This window comes from Corythoichthys intestinalis, chromosome 3, assembly GCF_030265065.1.
Source record: "Corythoichthys intestinalis isolate RoL2023-P3 chromosome 3, ASM3026506v1, whole genome shotgun sequence".
In the NCBI taxonomy this organism is placed as follows: domain Eukaryota; kingdom Metazoa; phylum Chordata; class Actinopteri; order Syngnathiformes; family Syngnathidae; genus Corythoichthys; species Corythoichthys intestinalis.
This window is the reverse complement of record NC_080397.1, coordinates 10,118,232-10,143,793: the sequence shown is the minus strand read 5'-3', so window position 1 is coordinate 10,143,793 and position 25,562 is coordinate 10,118,232. Positions and strand designations below refer to the sequence as shown.

General features: G+C 39.2%; 1 protein-coding gene across 5 annotated transcripts in view; it reads right to left on the bottom strand.

Moving 5' to 3' along the window:
• Nucleotides 1-4,499: 4,499 nt before the first annotated feature.
• slc4a4a (solute carrier family 4 member 4a) overlaps nt 4,500-25,562 on the bottom strand; it is a 118,410-nt gene continuing 97,347 nt past the window's right edge. For 3 of the 5 annotated variants that reach the window (XM_057832342.1, XM_057832339.1, XM_057832341.1), the window contains 6 exons: nt 24,123-24,191; nt 23,880-24,053; nt 19,661-19,813; nt 14,625-14,718; nt 13,980-14,059; nt 4,500-6,410 (listed from right to left, as the gene is read on the bottom strand). In XM_057832342.1, the coding sequence (XP_057688325.1) occupies nt 14,016-14,059; nt 14,625-14,718; nt 19,661-19,813; nt 23,880-24,053; nt 24,123-24,191 (534 nt within the window). In that variant the 3' untranslated portion in view covers nt 4,500-6,410; nt 13,980-14,015. The remainder of the gene's footprint in view (nt 6,411-13,979; nt 14,060-14,624; nt 14,719-19,660; nt 19,814-23,879; nt 24,054-24,122; nt 24,192-25,562) is intronic. The other 2 variants (XM_057832338.1, XM_057832343.1) reach the window with 1 other exon arrangement.

The following is a 25,562-nucleotide window of genomic DNA, read 5'->3' as shown; positions in this document are numbered from 1 at the left end:
CCACTAGATTGGTGTGGCTTTGTCTTTGTGTGGTTTTGGAGGACTCTTGACGAATTCCTTTATTTTCCATTGAGAGCAATGGCAATGGAGATGAAACGTGTGCATTTGCAGCTGCAGCTGATTAATATTAAACAACAAATGTTGTCAATACAAATGTTGAAGCGTAGGCGACACAGAAGTCGTTTGTGAATGTTTGAAAATGGTGTTGTTGTTGTGCTGAACCGGAAACAATGTTCTGAGCAGACCAATCACAGTCCTTCGACGTTCACGTCAAGCACGTTGACGTGATGTGTAGTCAGGACTTTTTGGAGGTGCACGTCAGGCTATGGCGTAGGGCAGGGGTGGGCAAAGTATTCCGGAAAGGGCCGCAGTGAGTGCGGGTTTTTGTTCATACCAATCATGAGGACAGCCTTTCACCAATCTGGTTTCTTACAAGTGCAATCAGTTGATTGCAGTCAGGTGCTTTTTGTTTCCACTGAAACCTCATTGGTTAAACTGTCTGTGCTGAATCAGTTGAAACAAAGACCAGGACTCACTGCGGCCCTCAAGGACCGGTTTGCCCACCCTTGGCGTAGGGTCATAATTGGATCTGCGTTAATGGCGTAGGTCCGCCGTCACTGCTACACACAAGCATAGATCAGCCTTCAGGGTGATGGAATACTTCAATTTTTGGAGAAGGGCCAGTTTAGATTAGAGTGGGGATAACACAAGAAACATATAACATATGAGTAGAATAGAATGGAAGCGACGTCAGATAATATAATAATATAGCCTGTAGGCCAACAAAACATCCAGTCTGGTGTTTGCGTCGATGTGATTGTGTTGTAGTCTGAGGCTCAACTCCCATACATCATCCGCTACAGCTAACGCTAATGCCTTTAGCTAACATTTGCAACATCAAAATTTAAAACTACTAACAATCAAAACATAAACATAATAAATTTATAAAATAAATAATAATAAAAATAGAGAAATAATTACAAATAAATATTATCGTATTGTAACTCCAGTGTTGGATACGTATGCGACACTTGGATTTTGCCTTTTTAACCGCTCACTGGCAAACACCTTTTATTTATTTGCCCAAAAAATTCACTCAGCTGCATCTTTTGCTAAATTGATAGAAAACTGCCCTCTACTGGCACTCCAGAGGAATTAACATCATTATTATATATCGCTATCCAGCAATCCTCAGAACTTTAGTTTAATATACAATAATTTAGGTAATATGAGTAAGACTTAATTAACTCACCGTTTATAAATTGGTACACATAAATCCCAATATAAGTTGAAGAACAAGCACTGAGGAACAGTCATCTAAGTCATCTAAAGTCATCCTCTGAAGAGTCTCCAACATCCAAATTAAGGCTAATTATGTCCTCCAGGATTTGATGGCAAATTATTTGCGGTGTCTAGTTATTTTAATTTAAATTGGCAAAAAACATAGTCCATATTGCCACAATGTAAAAGATGTCAGATTTCTGACCATGCTCCAAATTTCCAGTCAAAACTCAGTTTCCCAAAAATACGGTAGTGTCATGTAATTGAAACATTAACATACTGTTTACAGCATTTGTCTTGTTGCTTTAATGCTGGTAACCCACAATGCATTGCTAACTACAGTAATAAACTGTTTAACACAAAAACGGTATTTTAGTGTTCAAAATTGGCCGTAAATTTACAGCAATTTTTTACAGTGCATTTTTACACACATAAACAGTAGTCTTTCGTCATCTCCCACTGTATTAAAAGTCAAAGCCAAAAGGCGAACGGCCTGAAAAAAAGCGCATTCTCGGCGGCCGAGGGAGAACCGTAGGTGAGGGCAGTCGTCGTGACGATCCCAAGCAGAAAATGGCACTTCTCGGGCGGACACATGAGAACCGGAGAAGACAGTGGGTCGCTGCGTGTGTCTGGTGTTGTGCCGAAAAAAAGGTCGGAAAACGGCTTTCGAAAACAGCGCACAGCTCTTCATATCTCTTTCCCGTGTGCACTTGCTTACTTCAAAAATACTGCGCGCATTCCGAAAATGAGAGCGCAACTGCCACCCACTAAGAGGATGCGCAAGTACACTTTATTCAAATACGGCAAAAAAAAACAAACAAAAAAAGCATGTTCCCCGAGGTCACATGTGTCACCCCTGGCATCGCTCTACGCCCCACTATTTTTTATTTTTATTTATTTATTTATTTATTATCGACTTATTTTTATTTATTTATTATTATTTCTTATTTTTTGTTAATCGGCTGACTGCAGATGCTGGGAAAAAAGTCCTTATATTGGCCCAGTATATCGGTCAACATCTTGTATTGAGAGCCAAAAAAATTTGTCAAAGTGGCAAACTTCACATGGATCGGACGTCTATTACTACTTGTTGGAATTCAAAGCAGACAGATCAATTACGCACCACATGACTGACCGTCTACCAAGTGACCTTTTTTTCACGGCGGCATCTTGGGCAGGGCGAGGATCAGTTGGATTTCGAAAAGTGTTATTGCGCAGCATCAGCACATTTCTTCTCATTACTCCCTGATGATGTCATTTTAGTGCTGTATCACTACCAATACTTTTGTCAGTATTTGTGTAAAAGGACGTTTTACCAAAAGTTTTTTGGGACTCCTTGATACAGCCCAGACGTAACCAGACTATTTCCAGCGGCCTCCCAATAAATTGAGTTTGAGACCTCAATCTAAATGAAGCCCTTTTACTCACATCTTCTTTATCTCCGAAAAGTCTTTAAAAGTCAACAAAGCACTATTTTTATCTAAAAATAGTTAACTGGCAACATAATGCCACAAATGGGGGTGAGTGAACATGAAAATGGGAAAAATAAGGTCTTCAAAATGATGCATATTGTTGATGCACTATGCTTTGTATGAGAGTCCCCAGTGGCCAAAGGCTCCAACATCCAGGTCATGCTTCTGGCAACAAATATGCGCTTTGACGTCAGCGTGTGAAATTGCTTCAGCTCGTTGACCAATTAGGCAGAAGGGAATGTTCCTGATTGCGCAACCGTAGAAGATGCCCTTAACTCTGTCAAGATCACTGGCTGGCTAGATGGCTGGGAGCTTTTGTGACAATTAGCTGGAACGGACGTGTGTGTAATGTCATTTTAATTCATGTATTTATTTTATAAAAATAGGTGAGTGAATGTCAAACTCAAGGCCCTGGATATAAATCTCTGTAATATTGCAACTTTAATCTCGTGATGCTATGACTTTTCTCGTAATATTACATCATTCTCGTAATATTACAACTTTATTCTCGTATTATCCATCCATCCATCCATCCATCCATCCATCCATCCATCCATCCATCCATCCATCCATCCATCCATCCATCCATCCATCCATCCATCCATCCAGTGGCATGCACAGACAATTTAGAGGGGCAGGTGCTCAGAGGGGAAATAAAAGGCACTTTTTGCAGCGTATGTAACTGCCAACCCGGCTGCCTCGTTAGAAAAATGTGAATTTATAAAAGAAAGAAAAAACAGCAGCTGTATCATTTATTATATTTAAATAATTAGCAACCTATTCAAACTACCAAGGGTCAACAAAAGACTTTAATTTTCCTATTCTTTCCTTTCGATACATACTTGAGGCTGCAAGTGGTAAAAAAAAAAAAAAACAACAACAACAATATGAATAATCCTGCTTGGTGACATTACAACAGGGCACACACACTACAACGCTAATTTTAGGTTTGGCATTTAGCAAATAAATGATGCTTATAGCCAGCTTTAAACCTGCATTGTTGCTATTACTGTGTATCTGTGTGCCCTTACTCAAACGAGGGAGCCTACAGTTTTCTTGGCGCTTATTCACTTTCTGCTACACAACTCAGTTTCACTTCCTCCAGGTGAGTTTCAAATATATATATTTTTTGTGTGCGTTTATTTTGATTCATATTAGTTTTTCTTAAGCAGCAACATTCTCCCGAAGTAGCAGCACTGGTACCAAACATGCAAACACATGACTAAATATTGAGCTATATAATGTAATAATGTCCGTAACAACGTGCGGCCCCTTTAACCCTGTAGAGGCCAGCGTTGCGGCCTCCCAGCGGGCTGCGAGGCAGCTAGTGATAGCAGTCGCACTTTGCAGCTGCAGAGTATTACCGTACAATAGTACCTCGACATACGAACGCTTTGACACACGATCTTTTCAACATCCAACATCTTGTAATATTACAACTTCAATCTTGCAATATCAATAGATCAAAATGATTAATATCACTGTATTCTTAAAATATATAATTTTTAAGGATGAAAGTTGCCATTTTACAGGTGAAAAAATGACAATCAAATGTGAAATAGATTTTTCTGTCATCCAACTAAATGAAGAGCGCTTTTCTTCTGTAATACAATATCATGACCACAAGAGAGAGCTGTGCTTTCAAGCATTAAGCCGTACCAAAAACCCAACGCTCCATAGTCAGTGTTTTTTTTTTTTTTTTTTTTTTTAATAATGAAATTAAATGAATGTACAACACAAAGGCACTTTTCCATTTAATAACTTTTTATTTCCAATATACATTTCATTTGAAAAAATATCATTTCTACAGTACTTAATCTATAAAGTCACCCATAAAAGTTAATCAAATTTCAACCAAACAAACCATAAAAATAAAACATGTTTTTCTGCCTGTTTGTGAATCATAAATTCATTGATTGTTATCATATATCTTTTGGCTGATTAAAAAAAAAAAGTGGACTAACAATAGCATCAAAATTGTTACTTTGGCTGCTGGGCTAATGTGTTAAGTAGGCTGAAATGGTTTCAATCTGTCAAAAAATGAGGAAATTTGAGGTCAATCCCTCCCTCCCCCCCATAAAAACAACAAACTAAATTACTTAGGACCATATTTTAAATTTTTGAATTATAATTCGGAATCTTTCCCAAAAAAAAAATTGTATTGAAATTGTAAAAAAAAAAAAAAAATCTATTTATACTTTCTTTTTTTAAAAATTCCTGAATCAAAATGTGGAATCTGTCAAAAAAAAAAAAAGAAATTTGAGGTCAATCCTTCCAACAACATCCACAAAAAAAAAAAGAAAAAAAAAAAAAAAGAAAAAAAAAAACGATCTATAGCCTATATTTTGATTTTTTGAAGTTCTATTTACATTCGGTCAAAAAATGTGGAGAAAATTAAAATTAAGTAAATATTAAAAAATAAGATTTGTGCTCTTATTCTAAAGTGAAATTTGGAATAATTATGGAATTATAACACAATGAATGTAATGTATATTTAATCAGAATATTATGGAATAATAATTGAAATTTTGTTTGAAATGAAAGTTTGAAATGTTAAAAAAATTTAAAAATTGAGATTACTCATTTAAAAAAAAAAAAAAACAAAAAAAAAAACAATCATATTAATTTTAATCCTGAGTTAAAATTTGGAATCGGTCAAAACAAAAATGTGGAAATGTTAGGTGAATTCCTTAAGAAAAAAGAATAAGAATTAATAGAATTTAATAATAATAAATACATTTAAAAAGCCTATTTCGGGGTTCTATTTTCAAATTCTGAAGTTTTAATCCTAGGTAAATTTTAATCGGTGAAAAAATGTGGAAATTTAAGATAAATTCCCCCCAATCTTTTTTTTTTTTTTTTAAATTCAAAAGTGACATTTGGAATAAGAATGTGCTAATGTTGGAATGTTAAATTTGACCTACTTCTGACATCTCCATGACATTTTATGCGATGCTTTTAGCGTGATTTGATACCTCATTCACACGTTACGTTAATGCTCCAGTCTATATTTTGGCATACAGACTGAAAATAGAGTATATATGAAATACTCAAATCTGAAAGGACCTTATAAGCCACTTAAAAAGAAACAAATCGCATTTTTTAAACGCAATATCGCCAGTACTTGAAGAAAAAACCCGACATGAAAACAAACCCGCCACACATAAACGTAATCATTAAAAAAAATGAAGAAATCAAATAAACACCTTGATTCAAATTTAGTACGAAAAAGACAAATGAAAGAAAAACATCTCGATTGTTAGCTAGTCAATCCCATTAGCGCAGCTTTTCCACTGGCGGTTGACGCTCGTTCGTCCGAATCAAGAGGTAGACTATAAAAAAATGGACATTTCCTGCTACAGGAAAATGTTTTCATAAGATAGAAGTGATGCTTTTGAAAATAGAAAACGTTTAGACAGATAGAAAAGAAAAGCAGGGAGGGAACTCCATGCGCGGTAAGACAGAGCTGCAGTTGCATAGAAGAAGTTAGCTTGCTTGTGATTTGTAGTAGTAGAAGACGAGGGTCCGGAGTGTCCGGGCGGACGGACCTACAGAGACGTCTCGGATCCCCGGTTCCGCCAGTAGAATGGGTTGCCCTCGTCCGGGTCCATGTCTATTCTAATCTGAGGCACCGGCTTCAGCGGACTCATCTCGGGGCTGAAAAACATCCAAAAGGTTTTATTTTTATTTTTCATCTAAATGCCTTTTAATGCTGGAAGAGAGTGAGCGTTATCTAAACTTGTATTATCTGAGTCAAAGGAAGAGTAATATTAGCAACACTGCTCCAAAAAAATAAAGGGAACACTAAAGTAACACAATGTAGATATGAATGAATGAAATATTTGTATTTAGGGCCCGAGCACTAAGCGTGCGAAGGCCCTATTGTTTTGCAAAGGATTTTATTTATTTATTTATTTATTTTTTTTCAGGGCAAATGAAAACGGCCAATTTGGAGGCCTGAACATGCACGAAAAGTCACCAAAATTTGCACATACGTCCGGAAAATTGTAAATTTCGATAATTTTGCAACGTTGCAAAAAAATATAACAAAATGGCTCAGTGGCGCCCCCTTGAAATTTTAAAATTGGCCTATAACATTAGGGTCTGTCAGCGTAGAGCAATGAAATTTGGGGGGTCTATACCTTATCCAAAACCGCTCCAAAAAAGCATTTACACGCATATTCCAAACCCAACAGGAAATCGGTTATTTTGGATCAAATATGAAATTTTTATCGATTTACAGGGTGCACATTTGAGACCTTTTCGCCAAGGGAGTTAGTTGGATCATCTTCAAAATTGGTGAGACTGTTCAGGAGACATATGAGATCTTAAGTTTCTAAAATGGTGTGTTTTCATTCACGGGTCTGACCTGGGCGTGGTGCCAAAGTCGGCCATTTTTTCGGCAAAACACCGAATTCAGTAAATGGCTAATAATTCCTTGACACAACTTTCAATCTTTTTCATATCTGCCATGTATATGCGGTATCCCACCCTTAACACGAGTGCATTGAAATATTACCCATTAGGTCTAGCGCCCCCTAGTGAGAACAGGAAATGCCTTTTTTTACGAGACAGGTTCCTCCTCCAAGGGAAAAAAATCTGTTGACCTCAAACCTGCATCAGGGGAGCCTTAAGACCTGTGTTCAGATGCCTGATGAAAAATATTGAGGTTTCGTTGAGGCGGAGGGGTCCAAACAGGAAAGTGAAAATGAACTTCAACAATTTGTCACGCAAAAAACTTTGAACAGTCATAACTCGGCAGATATACAACATATCTGCGCCAAACTTCCCGTGTTTGTTGAGAGTCATACCCTGAAGGTTCTTGTAGGGGTCATTTGCATCAACTCTACAGTGCCAACTAGTGGCGACAGAAAGAAGTTTTAAAAAAGGCCTTTCCTATTGGGTTTTTTCAACATAGAGCAAGGAAATTTGGGGAGTAGATACCTTATGCAAAACTGCTCCAAAAAGTCTCTTGCACCCATATTCCAAATCCAACAGGAAATCGGGTATTTTGGATCGAATGTGAAATTTTCATGGGTTCACAGTAGGAGTTTACATTTGGAGGCTTGAATATGCACAAAAACTCGTAAAAATTTGCACATACATGCGGCTTTAGATAACGTTCGATAATCTTGCAATGTTACGAAAAAATGTAGCAAAATGCCTCAGTGGCGCCCCCTTGAATTTTTCAAAAAGGCGTTTCCTATTAGGTTTTTTTAACAGAGAGTGATGAAATTTGGGGAGTCGATACCTTGTGCAAAACTGCTCCAAAAAGTCTCTTGCACCCGTATTCCAAATCCAACAGGAAATCGGGTATTTTTGATCGAATGTGAAATTTTTATCGGTTCACAGTAGGAGTTTACATTTGGAGGCTTGAACATGCATAAAAACTCACCAAAATTTGCACATACATGCGGCTTTGGATAACGTTCGATAATCTTGCAACGTTACGAAAAAATTTAACAAAATGGCTCAGTGGCGCCCCCTTGAAATTTTCAAAAAGGTCTCTCCATTTAGGTTTTTCTAACATAGAGTGATGAAATTTGGAGAGTCAAAACTTTGTGCAAAACTGCTCCAAAAAGTCTCTTGCACACACATTCCAAATCCTACAGGAAATCGGGTATTTTGGATTGAATGTGAACTTTTTATCGATTTACAGTGTGCACATTTTACACCTTGGCACCTAGGGAATTAGTTTGATCATTCTCAAAATTGGTGAGACTGTTCATGAGGCATATGAAATCTTAAGTTATAAAAATGGTGTGTTTTCATTCATGGGCCTGACCTGGGCGGGGCGCCAAATTCTTCCATTTTTTCGCCAAAACACCGAATTCGGAAAATGACTGATAACTCCCTCATACAACGTTCAATCTATTTTAAATCTGGCATGTGTGTGAGGTATACCAGCCTGAGCAGGACTGGATTGAAAATTTACCATTTGTGCCTGGCGCCTCCTAGTGGGAACAGGAAATGCCCTTTTTTACGGGACACACTCCTCCTCTAAAGGGAAAAAATCAATCTACCTCAAACCTGCATAAGGGAAACCTTAAGACCTGTCTTCAGGTGCCTGATGAAAAATATTGAAGTTTCGTTGAAGCGGAGGGGTCCAAACAGGAAAGTGAAAATGACTGTCAACAATTTTTCTCTCCAAAAACTTTAAACAGTCATAACTCGGCAGATATACAAGATATCTGCGCCAAACTTCCCGTGCTTGTTGAGAGTCATACCCTGAAGGGCCTTGTAGGGGTCATTTGCATCAACCCTACAGCGCCAACTAGTGGCGATAGAAAGTCACTCGTTTTTCCAAAACATGTCCAGTTCTTTTCATGTTGGTCATTGTAGTTTCAAGACCTATTAAAATACTTTTTTACGGCCCATGTCCACGTGTCTCTGTCTGTTGCCGTGACGACCCTTTGTTCGCCATTTAAAGGAAATATTTTTTTTCAGAGACTCAGGGAGCTTATAGAGCCACAATAGTTGGCACACTTGGTCGAATTGGCCCAGTTAGAAGATTAATTTTGGTTTTGAATAAGGGCTTGGCTGCACAGCTCAGTAGTGGCTCCTTTTTTGTAGTACTCTCTCCAATAGGGGTTTTTATCTCTTGGGTGTGGGAATGTAAATAGGCGACTTTCGAGCATGTTAGGTTCTAATGAGATGATTAGAGAGGAGGATCTGCCACCACCCTGACCTGCACACAGTCCGAGTTGCGTGACGTCCGAGTTGCGCTAGATTGCGAGGGCCCGTTCAGTCCTGCTTGCAGGCCTAGTAATTACTTTGTTCTTTCCATAGTTGAATGTGCTGACAACAAAATCACACAAAAATTATAAATGAAATTCAAATGTATCAACCCACGGAGGTCTGGATTTGGAGTTATGTATACTCAAAATGAAAGTGGAAAAACACACTATAAGCTGATCCAAATTTGATGTAATGTCCTTTAAAAAATTCAAAATGAGGCTCAATGGTGTGTGCCTTTATGATGTCCCTACAACTCCTGGGCATGCTTCTGATGAGGTTGCGGATGTTCTACTGAGGCATCTCCTCCTATATCTGGGCCAGGGCATCACTGAGCTCCTGACAGTCTGAGGAGCAACCTGGGCCTGCCAGATGGGCCGAAACATAATGTCCCATAAGGTGTTTTGTTGGATTTAGGTCAGGCGAACATGGGGGCCAATCAATGTTATTAATTCCTTCTTCCTTCAGGAACTGCTTGTATACTTCAGCCACATGAGGTTGAGCATTGTCGTGGACGAGGAGGACCCCAGGTCCCGCTGAACATGCATAGCTTATGACAATGGGTCCATGAATTTCATCCCGATACCTAATAGCAGCCTCTCCAAGGAACCATCACCTTATCCTAGACAGGTTTCCAGCCGAGTGTGAAGTGGCGGGGATGACGATCTGCACCTCCAAATCTGAGGCCATGGTTCTCTGCAGGAAATTGGTGTATTGCCTTCTCCGGGTAGGGAATGAGGTCCTGCCTCAAGAGCAGGAGTTCAAGTATCTCGGGGTCTTATTTACAAGTGAGGGAAACATGTAGTGTGAGACTGGAAGGAGAATTGGGGGAGCAGGAGCGGTATTGCAGTCGCTTTGTCGTACTCTTGCGACAAAGAGGAAGCTGAGCCGAGAGGCAAAGCTCTCTACCGTTCGACCTTCGTTCCTACCCCAGCCTATGGTCATGAACGAGGGGTCCTGACCGAAAGGACGGGTACAAGCAGCCGAAATGGGCTTTGTCAGGCGGATAGCTGGTGTCTCACTTAAGAATTCAAGTTGATATTCACGAGAGGCTCAGAGTTGAGCCGCTGCTCCTTCACGTAGAAAGGAGATAGTTGAGGGGATTCGGGCATCTGTTGCGGATGCCACCAGGGCGGCTCCCGAGGGAGGTGTTCCTGACACGTCCAGCTGGGAGGAGACCTCGGGGCAGGCCCAGAATCAGGTGGAGGGATTATATTTTGACACTGGCTTGGGAGCACCTCGGAATACCCTAGTCAGAGCTAGTTGATGTGGCCAGGGAAAGGGAAGTTTGGGGATCCTTGCTGAAACTGCTGCCCCTGCGACCCGATTCCAAATAAGCAGTTGAAGATGGATGGATGGATACCTAATAGCAGTCTGGGTGCCATTACCTAACCTGTGGAGGTCTGTGCGTCCTTCCTGGAATATGCCTTCCCTGAACATCACTGACCCATCACCACATCGGTCATGCTGAATGAAGTTGCAGGCAACATAACGTTCTCTTTCATCGCATCGGTGAAGAGCACAGAGCCAGTGGTGTAGTTGCATATTCTGGTGGTCTACAGCAAATGCCAGTTGAGCTCTAAGGTGATTGGCAGTGAGCACAGGGCTCACTAGAGGATGTCAGACCCTCAGGCCATCCTCATGGAGCCCGTTTCTTATTGTTTGGTCAGAAACATTCACACCAGTGGTCTGCTGGAGGTCATTTTGTAAGGCTCTAGCAGTGATCATCCTGTTTCTCCTTGAACAAAGAAGTAGATACCGATCCTGTTGAGGGTTTAAGGACTTGGCCCTGTCCGGCTTGCCCTGGTCCAGATCTGGCAGGAGCTCCCTCAGGAGAACATTCGCCACCTCATCAGAAGCATGCCCAGGCATTGGTGGGAGCTCATAGAGGCACGCGGACGCCCCACACGCTACTGAGCCTCATTTTGACTTGTTTTGACTATGTAAGTAATATTAATAAGTATTCTCCCCGTGATTTCTAAAGTCGCTGAGAAATGGGTAGCAAAAATTATAAATGAACATCTAAATAAAGATAGCTCTCTTTTGCATCCAATGCAATTTGGTTTCCGGGAAAATCATTCAACAGAGTTTGCAAACTGTCTTTTTATAGAAAACATCAAACGCATGTTGGACACCAAACCTTGTTTTGGTGCAGTATTTTCTTGATATGAGAAAAGCATTTGACACTGTAAATCATGAAATTCTTCTGTCTGAATTAACTCATTTTAATTTTTTTATTGGATGCGATTCAGTGGATAAAATCTTATTTAGAACTCAGGAAACAGTCTCTCTCCATTAAGAGTGTCAAATCAACCTTTTTTAGATGTCCCTGTTAGCCTGCCTCAGGATTCAATACTTGGCACACTGTTATTTTCTTTGTATATTAGTGACTTGCCAAACTCATGTGTTAACGTTGAATTTCAAATGTAAGCTGATGATGCCGTCATCTTCACTAGTGCAAAAAATACTCAAGACGCAGCTTCTGCTCTCACATGGTTCCTAACTTCCTATAAATGATTGGCTCAACAAATCTTGCCTTCTACTAAACACAACCCAAACTGTTTGTATGATGTTTACAAAGAAAACCTATGGACATCAAACATTTAGGTGTATTTTCGGGAGGACAGGAACTACAAATTGTCACTGAATTCAAGTACCTTGGAGTGACACTCGATTCCACACTTTCTTTTAAAAGCCATGTTAAAAGAATGTGTATTACTGTGAAATTCAACCTGAACAATTTAAAACAAATAAGATCTTTTATAACACTTTATTAAAGATTTAACCACAGGGAATTTTGACGTTTTCTTCAGGCAGTCATCTTTGTAAATCTCACTGGAACAGCACCCAAAAAAAAGTTCCAGGATCATCTCCTTGTCAAGAGTTAAGAATCTGCATTGGACAAGGTGTCAAGAGTCAAGAATCTGCGTTGGACAAGGTGATGATGCTGCAACTTTTCTTTAGTGCTGTTCCAGTGAGATTTACAAAGATTACTGTCTTAAGAAAATATCAAAATTGCCTCAGTCCTTGATCATATGGAGCTGCATGTCAGGCAAAGGCACTGGGAATATGCCTGTGGTTACATCTTCAATAAATGCACAAGTTTACATTAAAATTTTAGACAGCTTTGTTACCCCTTCAATTGAAAATATGTTTGTCCTTTTCCAAGACAACAATGCATCATGCCAAAGAGCTAAAACTGTTAAAGCATTCCTTGGAGAAAGACTCATCCAGTCAATGTTATGGCCTGCAAATAGCCCAGATCTCAACCCTATTGAAAACCTGTGGTGGAAATTGAAAAAAAATGGTTCACAGCAAGGCTACCACCTGCAAGGATGATCTGGCAACTGCAATCAAAGAGAGTTGGTACCAAATTGATGAAGAATACTCATCAAGTCCATGCCTCAGTGACTGCAAGCTGTCATAAAAACCAGAGATGGTGCTACTAAACACTAGAGATGTGTTTTGATTAGGGCTGTCAAACGATTACAATTTTTAATCAAGTTAATCACAGCTTAAAAATTAATTAATCGTAATTAATCGCAATTCAAACCATCTATAAAATATGCCATATTTTTCTGTAAATTATTGTTGGAATGGAAAGAACATTGAACATACTATACATAAGTACTGTATTTGTTTATTATAACAGCAAATCAACAAGATGGCATTAACATTATTAACATTCTGTTAAAGCGATCCATGGATAGAAAGACTTGTAGTTCTTAAAAGATAAATGTTAGAACAAGTTATAGAAATTTTATATTAAAACCCTTCTTAATGTTTTCGTTTTAATAACATTTGTAAAATTTTCAAACAAAAAAATAAACTAGTAGCTCGCCATTGTTGAAGTTAATAATTACACAATGCTCATGGGTGCTGAAACCCATGAAGTCAGTCCGCACCCAAGCGCCAGCACAGGGCGCCAAAACACCAAAAAACACGAGTAACACGTAGACATGACACTGTGCTGTCATTTTAATCTGTTTGAGCGGGGCATGTGCGTTAAATATGTCAAATATTTTAACGTGATTAATTTAAAAGATTAATTACCGCCCGTTAACGCGATAATTTTGACAGCACTAGTTTTGATTGTTATTTCTTTGTAATCTAATGATTCCATATTTTATATTCCTCAGAATGGAGTGATTCAATATATATTTCCCTGCACTTGCTCTATAAAAGTAACATTTACTGACCACCACTATGTTTTTTATTCATTTCTTTTAGTGTTTCTAAATGCTAAAGAGTTGCACTTTTGAACTAGGTAATTTTTTTTTTTTTCAAGCTTTTTATCCGAGTTTGTTCTACATGATAAAATGTCTGAGTGAGTGCTCGTCCGAGACTGGGGATTCCATACTTTTTGCTAGGGGTTGTAGCCATGTTTTAGCCTAACGAGCAGCAAGAAAACATGAACAACTTGGCAAAAACTGATGTGTGTCATCCAAATTGTTGCTTTAAAACGTACGTGTTTGTGTGCTTGCGTCTTACCTGGACAAGCAGTTGGCCTGGTAGTAACGAAGCCTCTCAGCACGAGGTGTGTCGCTCGAGGAGAGAAGCTGACTTCTCGTCTGCCAAGGAGACACACGTTACCAATTTGCCATTTCTCTTAAATATACTGTATATTCATACTGAGCCTCCAGGGTGCTAATCTTTACCCGCAGTTTATTAATATGTGGGTACACTTTATTTACACGTTGGATTCTACAGTATCTGGCTCATTGTTAAACTGTGGTACAGATTACTAAACTTTGGGTACAAAATACTAAATTGTACCCACAATTTTCTAAACTGTGGGCAGATTAACTATGAAAAAAAAAATTTTTTTTTTTTTTACCCTGGCACCTGGGGGGCTCTGTATATTATACATAAATGGTAGTATTATTGTTATTGTTATTGTTATTATTATATTATTATCAAAAAAATGAACATAGACACATGCAAGTCCCCGACGAGAGGGTTTTCAACAAAATAATAGTGTGTTAGTTGATAAAAGAGAGAAGCCATTCCCATGCAGATGTAACAAAAATAAATAAATAAAGCGGGCTAACGTCAGAGAGCATGAAATACAAAAACAAAATAGAGGAGGATGAAGAAGACGAAAGGACATGCGCCGCCCCCTTGTGGTCTACTCACTGTCTGAGGCCTGACCACCTAAGAAGGGTTCCTGCTCCATCATGTCCATGGGAATTTTAATGCTGGGAACATTCTCATTGTAAGGATAGTCAGACTGTTGGAGAGACCACACACAAAAAGTCTTCAAGACCTGATTTGCGCACCAAAACCTCACGCCCTGGAGCATGCACTCATCCTTCCAGCTTATTCTGACTGCCTATGTCGAAAGGAAAATACTAATGCGTGAGCAAATGAACCCCTTGATGCCTGAATTTATATTTACCATATAGTATATACATCAAAAAGCCTTAGAAGAATAAATAGTACATATTATAAACATTATACTGTATATGCAAAAAAAAAAAAAAAACATAAAGAGAACACTAACGTAACACATTGTAGTTATAAATGAATGAAATATTTTTATTAAATACTTTGTTCGTTCCATAGTTGAATGTGCTGACAACAAAATCACACAAAAATTATCAATGAAAAACAAATGTATTAACCCATGGAGGTCTGGATTTGGAGTTATACTCAAAATGAAAGTGGAAAAACACACTGCAGGCAAGTCAAAATGAGGCATGGTAGTGTATGTGATCTCCACGTGCCTGGATGACCTCCCTGCAACGCCTGGACATGCTCCTAATGAGACGACGGAAGATGTCCTAAGGAATCTCCTCCCAGATCTGGACCACGGCATCACACAGTGGCGCCTCCAGAAATTTTTCATAGGGGTGGCCAGATGGGGCCACTTAAAATCTTGGGGTGGCCAAAACTAAAAGCCGTAATTTCAGGTTTTCATTATATTATTGCAGTAAAAAGGTCAGGGGAAAACTTAAGAAAGACTCAAGGACACGGCTACTGATATACTTTGGTGTATAGTGTAATATTTGATGTTACTAAAGATTTAATGTGCCTAGTCCATTACTGTCCAGTCAACATTTTGAGTTCCACAACAATTCTGTTTTATTGTGTTATGTATATATTAGGCATAAGGTGTACATTTAACTAGGGCTGTCAAACGACTAAAATTTTTAATCGAATTAATCACAGCTTAAAAATTAATTAATCGTAATTAATCGCAAATCAAACCATCTCTAAAATATGCCATATTTTTCTGTAAATTATTGTTGGAATGGAAAGATAAGACAAGACGGATATATACATTCAACATCCTGTACATAAGTACTGTATTTGTTTATTATAACAATAAATTCACAAGATGACATTAACTTTATTAACATTTTTTCTGTGAAAGGGATCCACGGATAGAAAGACTTGCAATTCTTAAAGGATAAATGTGAGTTTGTATATTGTGACTAAATATTGCCATCTAGTGTATTTGTTGAACTTTCAGTAAATGATACTGTAGCGACTTAACTGTTCTGAACCAAATGCATAAAGGGAAGTGGTGCAACCATGACTGTGTGTGGTGGCTGCAAATGCTATATCTTCTCTGCGTTGGGTACACTACAGGGTGTTAAGAAAAAGACCAACTCATGTCATTCTTCCCCACGTCGCTTCCCACAATATTTATACGTGCTGTGGGAGAGATGACAAAGCTTTTGCCAATTAAAAGCACAGCCCCAATGAATGCTTGTATCTACTCCACTCTGCCTCTTATCTCTGTATATAAGTAAAACGGCGCCACTGTAGGCTGTTTACGGCAATGTGTGAATGAGTCGTACAGCGAATGCGTTAATTGCGATAAATATTTTCACCGCCCATAAAATAATAAATTTGACAGCCCTACATTTAACAAAACAAAATAAATGCATTCATTTGGGATGAAATGCATAACTGATGCTATAACAATCTAACGACATACTGGCAAGCCGGGTGGCCAGTGGGGTGGCCAACCAATTTATAAGGGTGGCCGTGGCCACCCCTGCCCACCCCCTGGGGGCGCCACTGGCATCACAGGGCTACTGGACAGTCTGAGGAGCAACCTGGCTTTGCCAGATGGACCTAAACACAATGTCCCAGAGGTGTCCTATTGGATTTAGGTCAGGCGAACGTGGGGGCTAGTCAATATTATCAATTCCTTCTTCCTTCAGGAACTGTTGCATACTACAGCCACATGAAGTTGGGCATTGTCAAGGACCAGGAGGAACCCAAGTCCCTCTGCACTAGCGTAGCTTATGACAATGAGTCAAAGGATTTCATCCTGATACCTAATAGCAGTCAGGGTGCCATCATTTAACCTGTCCAGGAACTCAGTGATGTGCTGGTCCAGATCTGGGTGGAAATCCCTCAGGTGAACATCCACCACCTCATCAAGAGCATGCCCAGGCGTTGCAGGGAGATCATACAAGCATGCAGAGGCCAAACACACTACTAAGCTTCAATTTGATTTGTTTAAAGGACATTACATCAAAGTTGAATCAGTGTGTACTGTGTTTTTCCACTTTCATTTTGAGTATAAATCCAAATCCGGACCTCCATGGGTTGATACATTTCATTGCTTCCTTGTTAATTTTGGGGCACTTAAGGGTCACTTTCTGTTGATTTTGGGTCACTTTCATACTTTTATTTCCTTATATATACACTGTATATATATATTTTTTTATTTTAGGATTTTCTCATATCTAGCTGTATTTCTTTCAATGTAACATTCTATAGTTAGTATGTTTACATTAATACTATTTTTATTTCATTATGGATTCGTCCAATGCTTTATGTATGTTTGTTAAATGTAAATTCAGGCATCATGGGGTTAACTTCATTGGTTATAGTCCAACACTTGCATCCAAAGCCCATTTCCAGCTAAAATGGCAAACATACCAATAAACTGTAAGAATAAAAAGGTTATTTATATATGAGCTAGGGCGACCAAACATCCTCTTTTGCCCGGACATGTCCACTTTTTACATCCTGTCCGTTGTCCGGCGGGGTTTTATAAATTCATGAAAATGTCCAGTTTTTTGACTGACAATTTGCACAGAATACAAGGGTACTGTCGGGCCTATGACGTGTTCCCAAAGAGACCTGCCCAGTTGTTAACACTTGTGTTTAATACGTAGATAATCAAATTCTCATGTACCTAAAACTGTAATTAAGTCGAAAATACCTTTATTCCACTTTGGATACAGATTTGCATCAGTATGTACCGTAATTTTCGGACTATAAGCCGCTACTTTTTTCATTCATTTTGAAACCTGCGGCTTATAGCCAAGTGCAGCTTATTTGTTGATTTATTTGGGTTGATAGGTAACACTTTATTTGACAGTGGCGTCATAAGACCGTCATAATTATGACATGACACTATCATGGGCATTACTGAATGCTTATGACAGATGTCATTAAGTGTTATCCAGCAATGTATGTCACTAACTCCATTTATGTCCAGCTCGGATCTTTTTCATCCATAAAAAAGTGAGATAATTTGCCGGATAACACTAAATGACATCTGTTATAAGCATTCATTAATGCTCATGACAGTGTCATGTCATAATTAGGATTGTCTAATGACAGTCTTATGGCGCCACTGTCAAATAAAGTATTACCAAATACCATAACTAGCAATTAGGGAAACAACTGGAACAGTAACTGAAGAAATAATTCGCAAAGAACATGAATTTTGATTGTTATTTACATCTGTAGCGCTGCAATGCATGCTTGGAGGCATGTTGGACAACAAATGTTGACAGCAAGTGGCAGCAGAGGTTAACTGTCGCCCTCAAGGGAGCAGTGATGGCCCAATGAAGCTTCTTGAAGCAATGAAGCTTTGCAGCCAATTGGTTCAAAGCTTCATGGTAGTTCATTTGATGTTATGATGCCGCTGTCAAATAAAGTCTTACCAGTTAATATCTTTTCATGTAAATATACCAAAATACAGTGAGGACAGCTGGGGCTTATAGTCCAGTGTGGCTTATAAATGAACAAATGTCGTTTTCGCGTCAAATTTGGTGGGTAGCAGCTTATAGTCAGGTGTGCCTTACAGTGCGAAAATTATGGTGCACTTGCTAAACTTACATTTGGCAAATGCTGAATTCTGTCGGAGCCATGTACTGGTGTAATCTGTAAAATCATGTGCTGTGTCACATCGTTACACTGCCGATGATTGTTAACTTTTATAACAATGTTTGATTTTTGCCTCGGCTACCAGTGCTTGCTGTCAGTGAGGTCAGCTGCGCTAGGCATTATGGGATATGTAGTTTTGAAGTGCTGCATTTGGAAACATGCTGGTTGAAATGTTCTTCAGTTCATTCATTCATTCATTCATTTTCCATGCCGCTTATTCCTCACGAGGGTCGCGGAGGTTCTGGAGCCTATCCCAGCTAACTTCGGGCAGTAGGCAGGGGACACCCTGAATTGGTTGCCAGCCAATCGCAGGGCACAAGGAGACACACAACCATTCACGCACACACTCACACCTATGGACAATTTAGAGTGTTCAATCAGCCTACCATGCATGTTTTTGGGATGTGGGAGGAAACCGGAGTTGCCGGAGGAAACCCACGCAGGCACGGGGAGAACATGCAAACTCCACACAGGAAGGCCGAAGCCCGGGATTGAACCCTTGATCTCAGAACTGTGAGGCAGACGTGCTAACCACTCAGCCACCGTGCCGCCATGTTCTTCAGTTTATTTCGGTTATTTGGTTGCATGCAATCTAAGACATTGAATGAGAATAATAATTGAGAGGGAATAACAATTTGTCAACGACAATTGTAGTGATAGTCTTGAGGCTATCTTGAGGCTACGGTTTAATTTACATTATTTCACTGTAATGAGAAATTACCTTTTTGATAAATCTGGATTTTCTACAGAAGAGGTATTATTTAGAACGTTGTTGCAGATTATTTATTTGTACAGTAACAATTGAAAAAAAAGACAAGTCATCTTTGAGTGAACTTCAAGTAAATTGAAGCTGAGTGTCCTCTTTTTGGAAATCAAAATACGGTCACCTTAATATGAGCCAATTTGTCTAGTCATCACCAAATAATCGGCAATGAATCGCCTCTCAAAATAATCCGGCCCTATTGATCGTTTCATCGCTGCCGGCTCTTCCCGGTTCAAATGGATTGAAATCCAGCGCCGACAAAACTTACATCATCGCCGTCACTGTCTACGCCGTCGCCCTTCTTTTTCTCATCCTCCTTCTTCTTCTTGTCCTTTTCAGGGATGACGTCATCCAGGAAGCTGAGGTCATGCTGTGAGAACATGTAGTCCATGGCTCTCCTCACTGCCACCAATGCCAGGATCTACGAACAGAGCAAAAAGACAATTACATGTAGCAAAAGTACTCACACGGAGTACTAATTCTCTGCCAATAGTTGGAGGTTATGCATTCGTTTCTGTATGGCTGTTTGTGTTCAAGATAAATCAAGAAAAAATAAAGAGATTAGAATATTAAAACTTGCTGGATATGTTTGTATTATTAAATGTGATTATATTTTGGAGTAATGAGGTCAAAGGTCACACAGGTCAAAAAGGGAATACCATGAGAACTCAGGCAAGAATAAAGGGATTATTATTAAACTTGCATGATATGTTTGGAATATGAGACGGAAGATCTGATTTCATGTCGGAATAATGAGGTCAAAGGTCATAAAAGGAATTTTGCTAAAGCTCCAAAAAAAAAAAAATGTCTGAACCACAATTTAGAATGAAATACGTTATATGGCAGCAAGCTGTGGTGACGTGGCTATGCGGTGACCATGTTGGCAAGGGCAACATTCCGGAAGTCATCCCTAGCAATGTGTTCACAACAGTGGTGTTTTCGTCAACAATGACGATCACGAAAATATTTCGTCTACTAACAAATTTTTAATAACAATGACGAGACGATAACAAGCTAAACATTTGTCTTGGGAGACGAAAAAATAACGAGATGAATGCCAGTTTTCGTCTGACGAGTTGCGAATGAGACAAAAATGTGCCATAGTTTCCATCATATGTGTAACATGTGTAACATTTTTATGTGTAGTTAACCTGCATCTCAGCAGCAGTCTCTCGATGTGTCAGCCATTTGACGTGCTACGACCCCCTCTCCAGGCTTGCTTGTTTTGAAACACACAAGGAAATATTTGTTTTCTTGTCTTAGCAAGAGAGATTATGCAATATTGCTTGAGCTTTTAAAGGTCTGTGCTGTGATTATCATACACTAAATGTAACTCTTACCGTTAGCATAGCATTCACGTTCACGTTAGCATTAGGCAAATGCTAATGGCGAGCGTCTTAAACTCTCGGCCAACTTATTGTTTTTTTTAATATACATTTCTTTCCAAGTATAATTAATTGAAAATCATGCACTCTTTTCCTGCTGAGTGTGTATTATCACCATGTTGGCGTTAGCTACAATATGTGCTCGTCGGTCCAAACGTTCTTTCAAAATTGTTGCAAACATTTATGTATTTATTTATTTTAAGACTAAAACTTTTGAAGTTTACAGACGTAAACGTCAAGTAAAACTAGACAAAGACTAACACATTTTGCAATGACTAAAATATGACTAAGACTAATAAGTATTATCATCCAAAAGACTACAAAAATTAAAACGGTTGCCAAAAACAACAGTGGTTAACATGCTTGATTCAAACGTAATAATAATCCCTTTATTCGTTCTTGAGTTCTTTGACCTACGTGATCTTTGACCTCATGATGCCAGAATTTAATCATCACTTCTGTTTCATATTACATATTACAAGATCACTCCGCGACCCTCATGAGGTAAAGCGGAATGGAAAATGAATGAATGAATATTACAAGATCATTTAATCATGAAATGTCACACACTTTTTAAAGAACTCATGAACGCCCCTCCCAGTCAAAATGGATTGGACATCTAGTGCCGTTATTGGGACTCAAACAAGACTCATTCCTCCAAGTTTAAATGAATTGAACGTCTATCGTTGTCAACGACGGGGCACGGGTTAAAATGTGAGCTCCTTCTGAGAATATAAACGGGTGATTCTTCTCATATCAGAGCTTTATTCTCATAAATTTAGCATTGACTTGATTTTTTGCTTTTATCATTCTGAATTTTAATCACTTACAATTTTTATTTTGAGGGGATTCAATACTGATTTTTTTTTTTTTAACAGCGAACAAAAAAATCAAAAAACATCAACAACAACAACAAAAACAAAGAAACTAGATGAGAAGACATCCACCTAAGACGCCAAATTCAAAGAAAATATGTATTGTTAGTTATATTTTTTTGGTATTGAGTGATTGTGAAATTCCTTTCTGACCTTTGCCCTAATGACTCCTAAACATAATCACCAATTCCGTTTCATATCACAAAAAAATCCTCTTCCTTTGAAAATAATCCATTTATTTGTCTGGAGCCGATGATGTGATCGGAAATCTGGCCGATCGCGCCATTTTTCAGAGGATTGGAATCACGAGAAAAGGCTCTGGTTTTTTATTTGAATTTTTTTTTTTTTTTTTTTTTCTGCTTCATGCTCATACAGCCTCTCACCCTCCCTCCTGCTAAGCCAGTGCTTCTCAATTATTTTCTGTTACGCCCCCCCAAGGAAGACGTAAATGTTTCGCGCCCCCCCCCCCCCCAACTCTCTGCCACCACTGTAAATAGTATCATTCGTCTATATTACTATTATAAGTACGCCTCAGCCTAACATTGTGTCCTTTTTTTTCTATTAAAGAAAAAAAGTAACATAGATCAACTTATAATAAAGTATAACTTTTTTAACATTGTGTTGCTTGTAACAGAAAAGACTTAACGCGCATCAATTTGCCTGAAAAAAAAAAAAAAAAAAAAAAAAAAAGTCACATCCAAACTGTAAAAATACACTCAAGGTACATTTTTGACCATTTGATACTGAAAAATAAAATGTAATAAAATCAGTAAATAATAACAAATTCAAATTGATTAGAAACATTTACTCTTCAGGACAACGTGCCAAAACATTTGACCGAAAAACAAAACTGAATAGAAGGGGGGGGGGGAGAAAGTCTTTGGACAGAAGGAAAGTTTTTATTTTCGCTGATTCACCACAGTGCTCACTGGTTTACTGATATAACACTGACAAAGCGGGACGATTGTGACAATTGGCAATATTCGGCACATTTTCGCTGAAAAACAATCAAGCGGCTATGAGATTGAGGTCGAATGTCTTTAAGTGGCGTCTTAACTGATTTGGCTTCTCCGCTATAATCATTTTTAGACTCGGTAAACAGTGGTCTTTCCTCATTTCCCACTATATTAAAAGTCAAAGGCAAACGGCCCGAAAAAAGCGCATTCTCGGCGGCCGAGGTAGAACCGTAGGTGAGGGCGGTGGTCGTGACGATCCCAAGCCGAAAACGGCACTTCTCGGCCGGACACGTGAGAACCGAAGAAGACAGTGGGTCGCTGCGTGAGTCCAGCTCTGCATGAGTCTCTGACTTCCGTGTGCTCTTGCTTACTTCAAAAATACTGCACGCACTTTGAAAATGAGAGCGCCACTGCCACCCACGGAGTGGATGTGCAAGTACACTTTATTCTAGTACGGCAAAAAAAATAAAAAAAATAAAAGCATGTTCCCCGAGGTCACTCGCGCCCCCCCTGGCATCGCTCTGCGCCCCCCTGGGGGGGCGCGCCCCACCATTTGAGAAGTACTGTGCTAAGCAGTGAGACCAAACTATAACAGTCCAACGATTAGCATGTATCAGTTAGCGTCCGCACAACATCAAAAACAATCACGTAAACTCACCCCATGTATTTGACCACAATTGAAAACGCACAATAAGTAGAAACGGTACAAAAGGTGTTAGATACAGGTGTTGCCTCTGTGGATGCTGCACAATCAACAAATGTCTGTGCAGGCTTGCAGCTGGAATCTTTTCCCTCTCTCTCTCACTCGGCTGCGCGACTTCTACATGGGAGCAAATGTGCTGTTTTTCGTGTGCGCAAATACGTTCATCTTCCTGTGTACATGCGTTCTTACTCGCATGTGGAAGTACTACCTGCTCTGTGCTCCCTGCGGCAAAATGAAAGCATGCATCCCAAAACAAAAGTCAACATTATTTAAGAAAAACGACTGGAGACAAATGACTCCGGCGTCGTCAAGTCGCAATCACATAAGTCTCGTATTACGTAACCCGGGGACTAACTGTACTGTGTAACATGTTTGGAACTTTTAAACTTCTGTTCAAGTAAGGAAAAAAAAAAACCTTTCTTTTCAGTATCGGCTCAGGACTCGGTATCGGCATCGATTCTTAAAATTAGGTGACTTGGAATCAGGTGCAAAAATATGCGATCGTGACATCTTTAGAATCTTGAACAAACATACAGACGGTAATATTTTTTGGTACTGTATGTCCTACCATGACGGGAAAAATGATGGCGGCAACAGTGGACTTGAGGATCCAGAGCAGAGCCAGGCAGAGCGCCTGGATGAAGGTGAACAGGTGCACCTTCCTTAGGGGCACGTGGCGCAGGTAAATAAGGTCAGGCTGGTGCTTGGCCGGCATCAGCAACAGCTTCAGACGGTCCATAAACTACACGCAGAAATATACACACATCTCAGGATGTCAAATAAGAGTGTATCATTAAAATAAAGAGTTTACCTGAACTCCTTTGAGAGAGGCCACTCCCATGTAAAGGAAGACTCCGTAAAGCACCGGCATGGGGATGAACTAAAGGACAAACGTTCGCAACATTTTATATTTCAAGGCAGTCATTATTAGGAGTGTAAATCACCAAATTCATGACAAAGGGGGATACCTCTGGATAGCTCACGATACGATACGATTTGCGATACAAGGCTCACGGTAACAATCATCTCATGATACGGCAATACAATAATTATCAATACAGGGGTCAATACAACTAATAAAAGGGAAACCAATTTTGGTCTTTCCGCTGTGAATTGGAATGAGTATCACTAATAGACGTCTAATCCGTTTGAAGTGGGAGGGACGACAGCGAATGACAGGCAATGAGTTCATTTTCAGTCACTTCCTTTTCCTTTTGGATCATTTACAGGTCACTTCCTGTTGATTTTGGGTTGCTGAAAATGAGGTGACTCAAGAATGTGTCCAAATGAATAGGAAGTGACTCAAAATCAATAGTAAGCAACCTGTAAATGCCCTAAAATGAACAGGAAGTGACCTGTACATGCATCCCTCCCACTTCAAACATATTGGCTATCAATAGCCGTGGCAGACAATGATTTAATTTGGGTGTATTTCAGGTACTTTCTTGTTAGTTTAGGGGCTTTTCTGGGTCACGTTTGGGGAATTTATGGGTCATTTCCTGTTGATTTGGGGTTCGTGAACAGGAATTGACCCGGGAATGTCCCGAAATCAATATGAAGCAATCTGTAAATGCCATAAAATGAACAGGAAGTTACCTGTAAATGCAGCCCCTCCACTTCAAACAGATTGGCTATACAGTATATGGCTGTGGCAGCCAATGAGTTAATTTTGGGGCATTTCAGGTAATTTCCTGTTAAATTTTCTGCTTTTCTAGATCGCTACCTGTTTAGTTGGGGGAATTTACAGGTCGTTTCTTGTTGATTTGGGGTTAGTGACCAGGAAATGACCTGGGTATGTCCAAAAATCAATAGGAAGTCATTCAAAATCAACAGGAAACGACCTGTAAATTCCCTCAAAACCGGTAAGACTGGCTGTGAATGCTCTGGTTTTAGTCCCATTTGACTGTGAGGGAATGTTCATTCGCTACCTCCCAGGCGAAATTGATTGGACGTCTAGTGCCGTTAATAGTATTCAATGAGCTGTCATCACATTCTTGTCACTTCTTTTTCAGGAACCCAAAATCAACATCAAGTTTCCCAGAAATGTCCCAAAATCAACAAGAAGTGGCCCAGAAATGCCCCAAAATAACAGGAAATGATAGAAAATCAACAGGAAATGACCTGAAATGCCCCAAAATATAATGTGTATATATATATATATATATATATGTATATATATATATATATTGACGGCCATAGACGTCAGGCCCATTTGAAATGGAAAGGAACATCCTTTAAGTTCAAATGGATT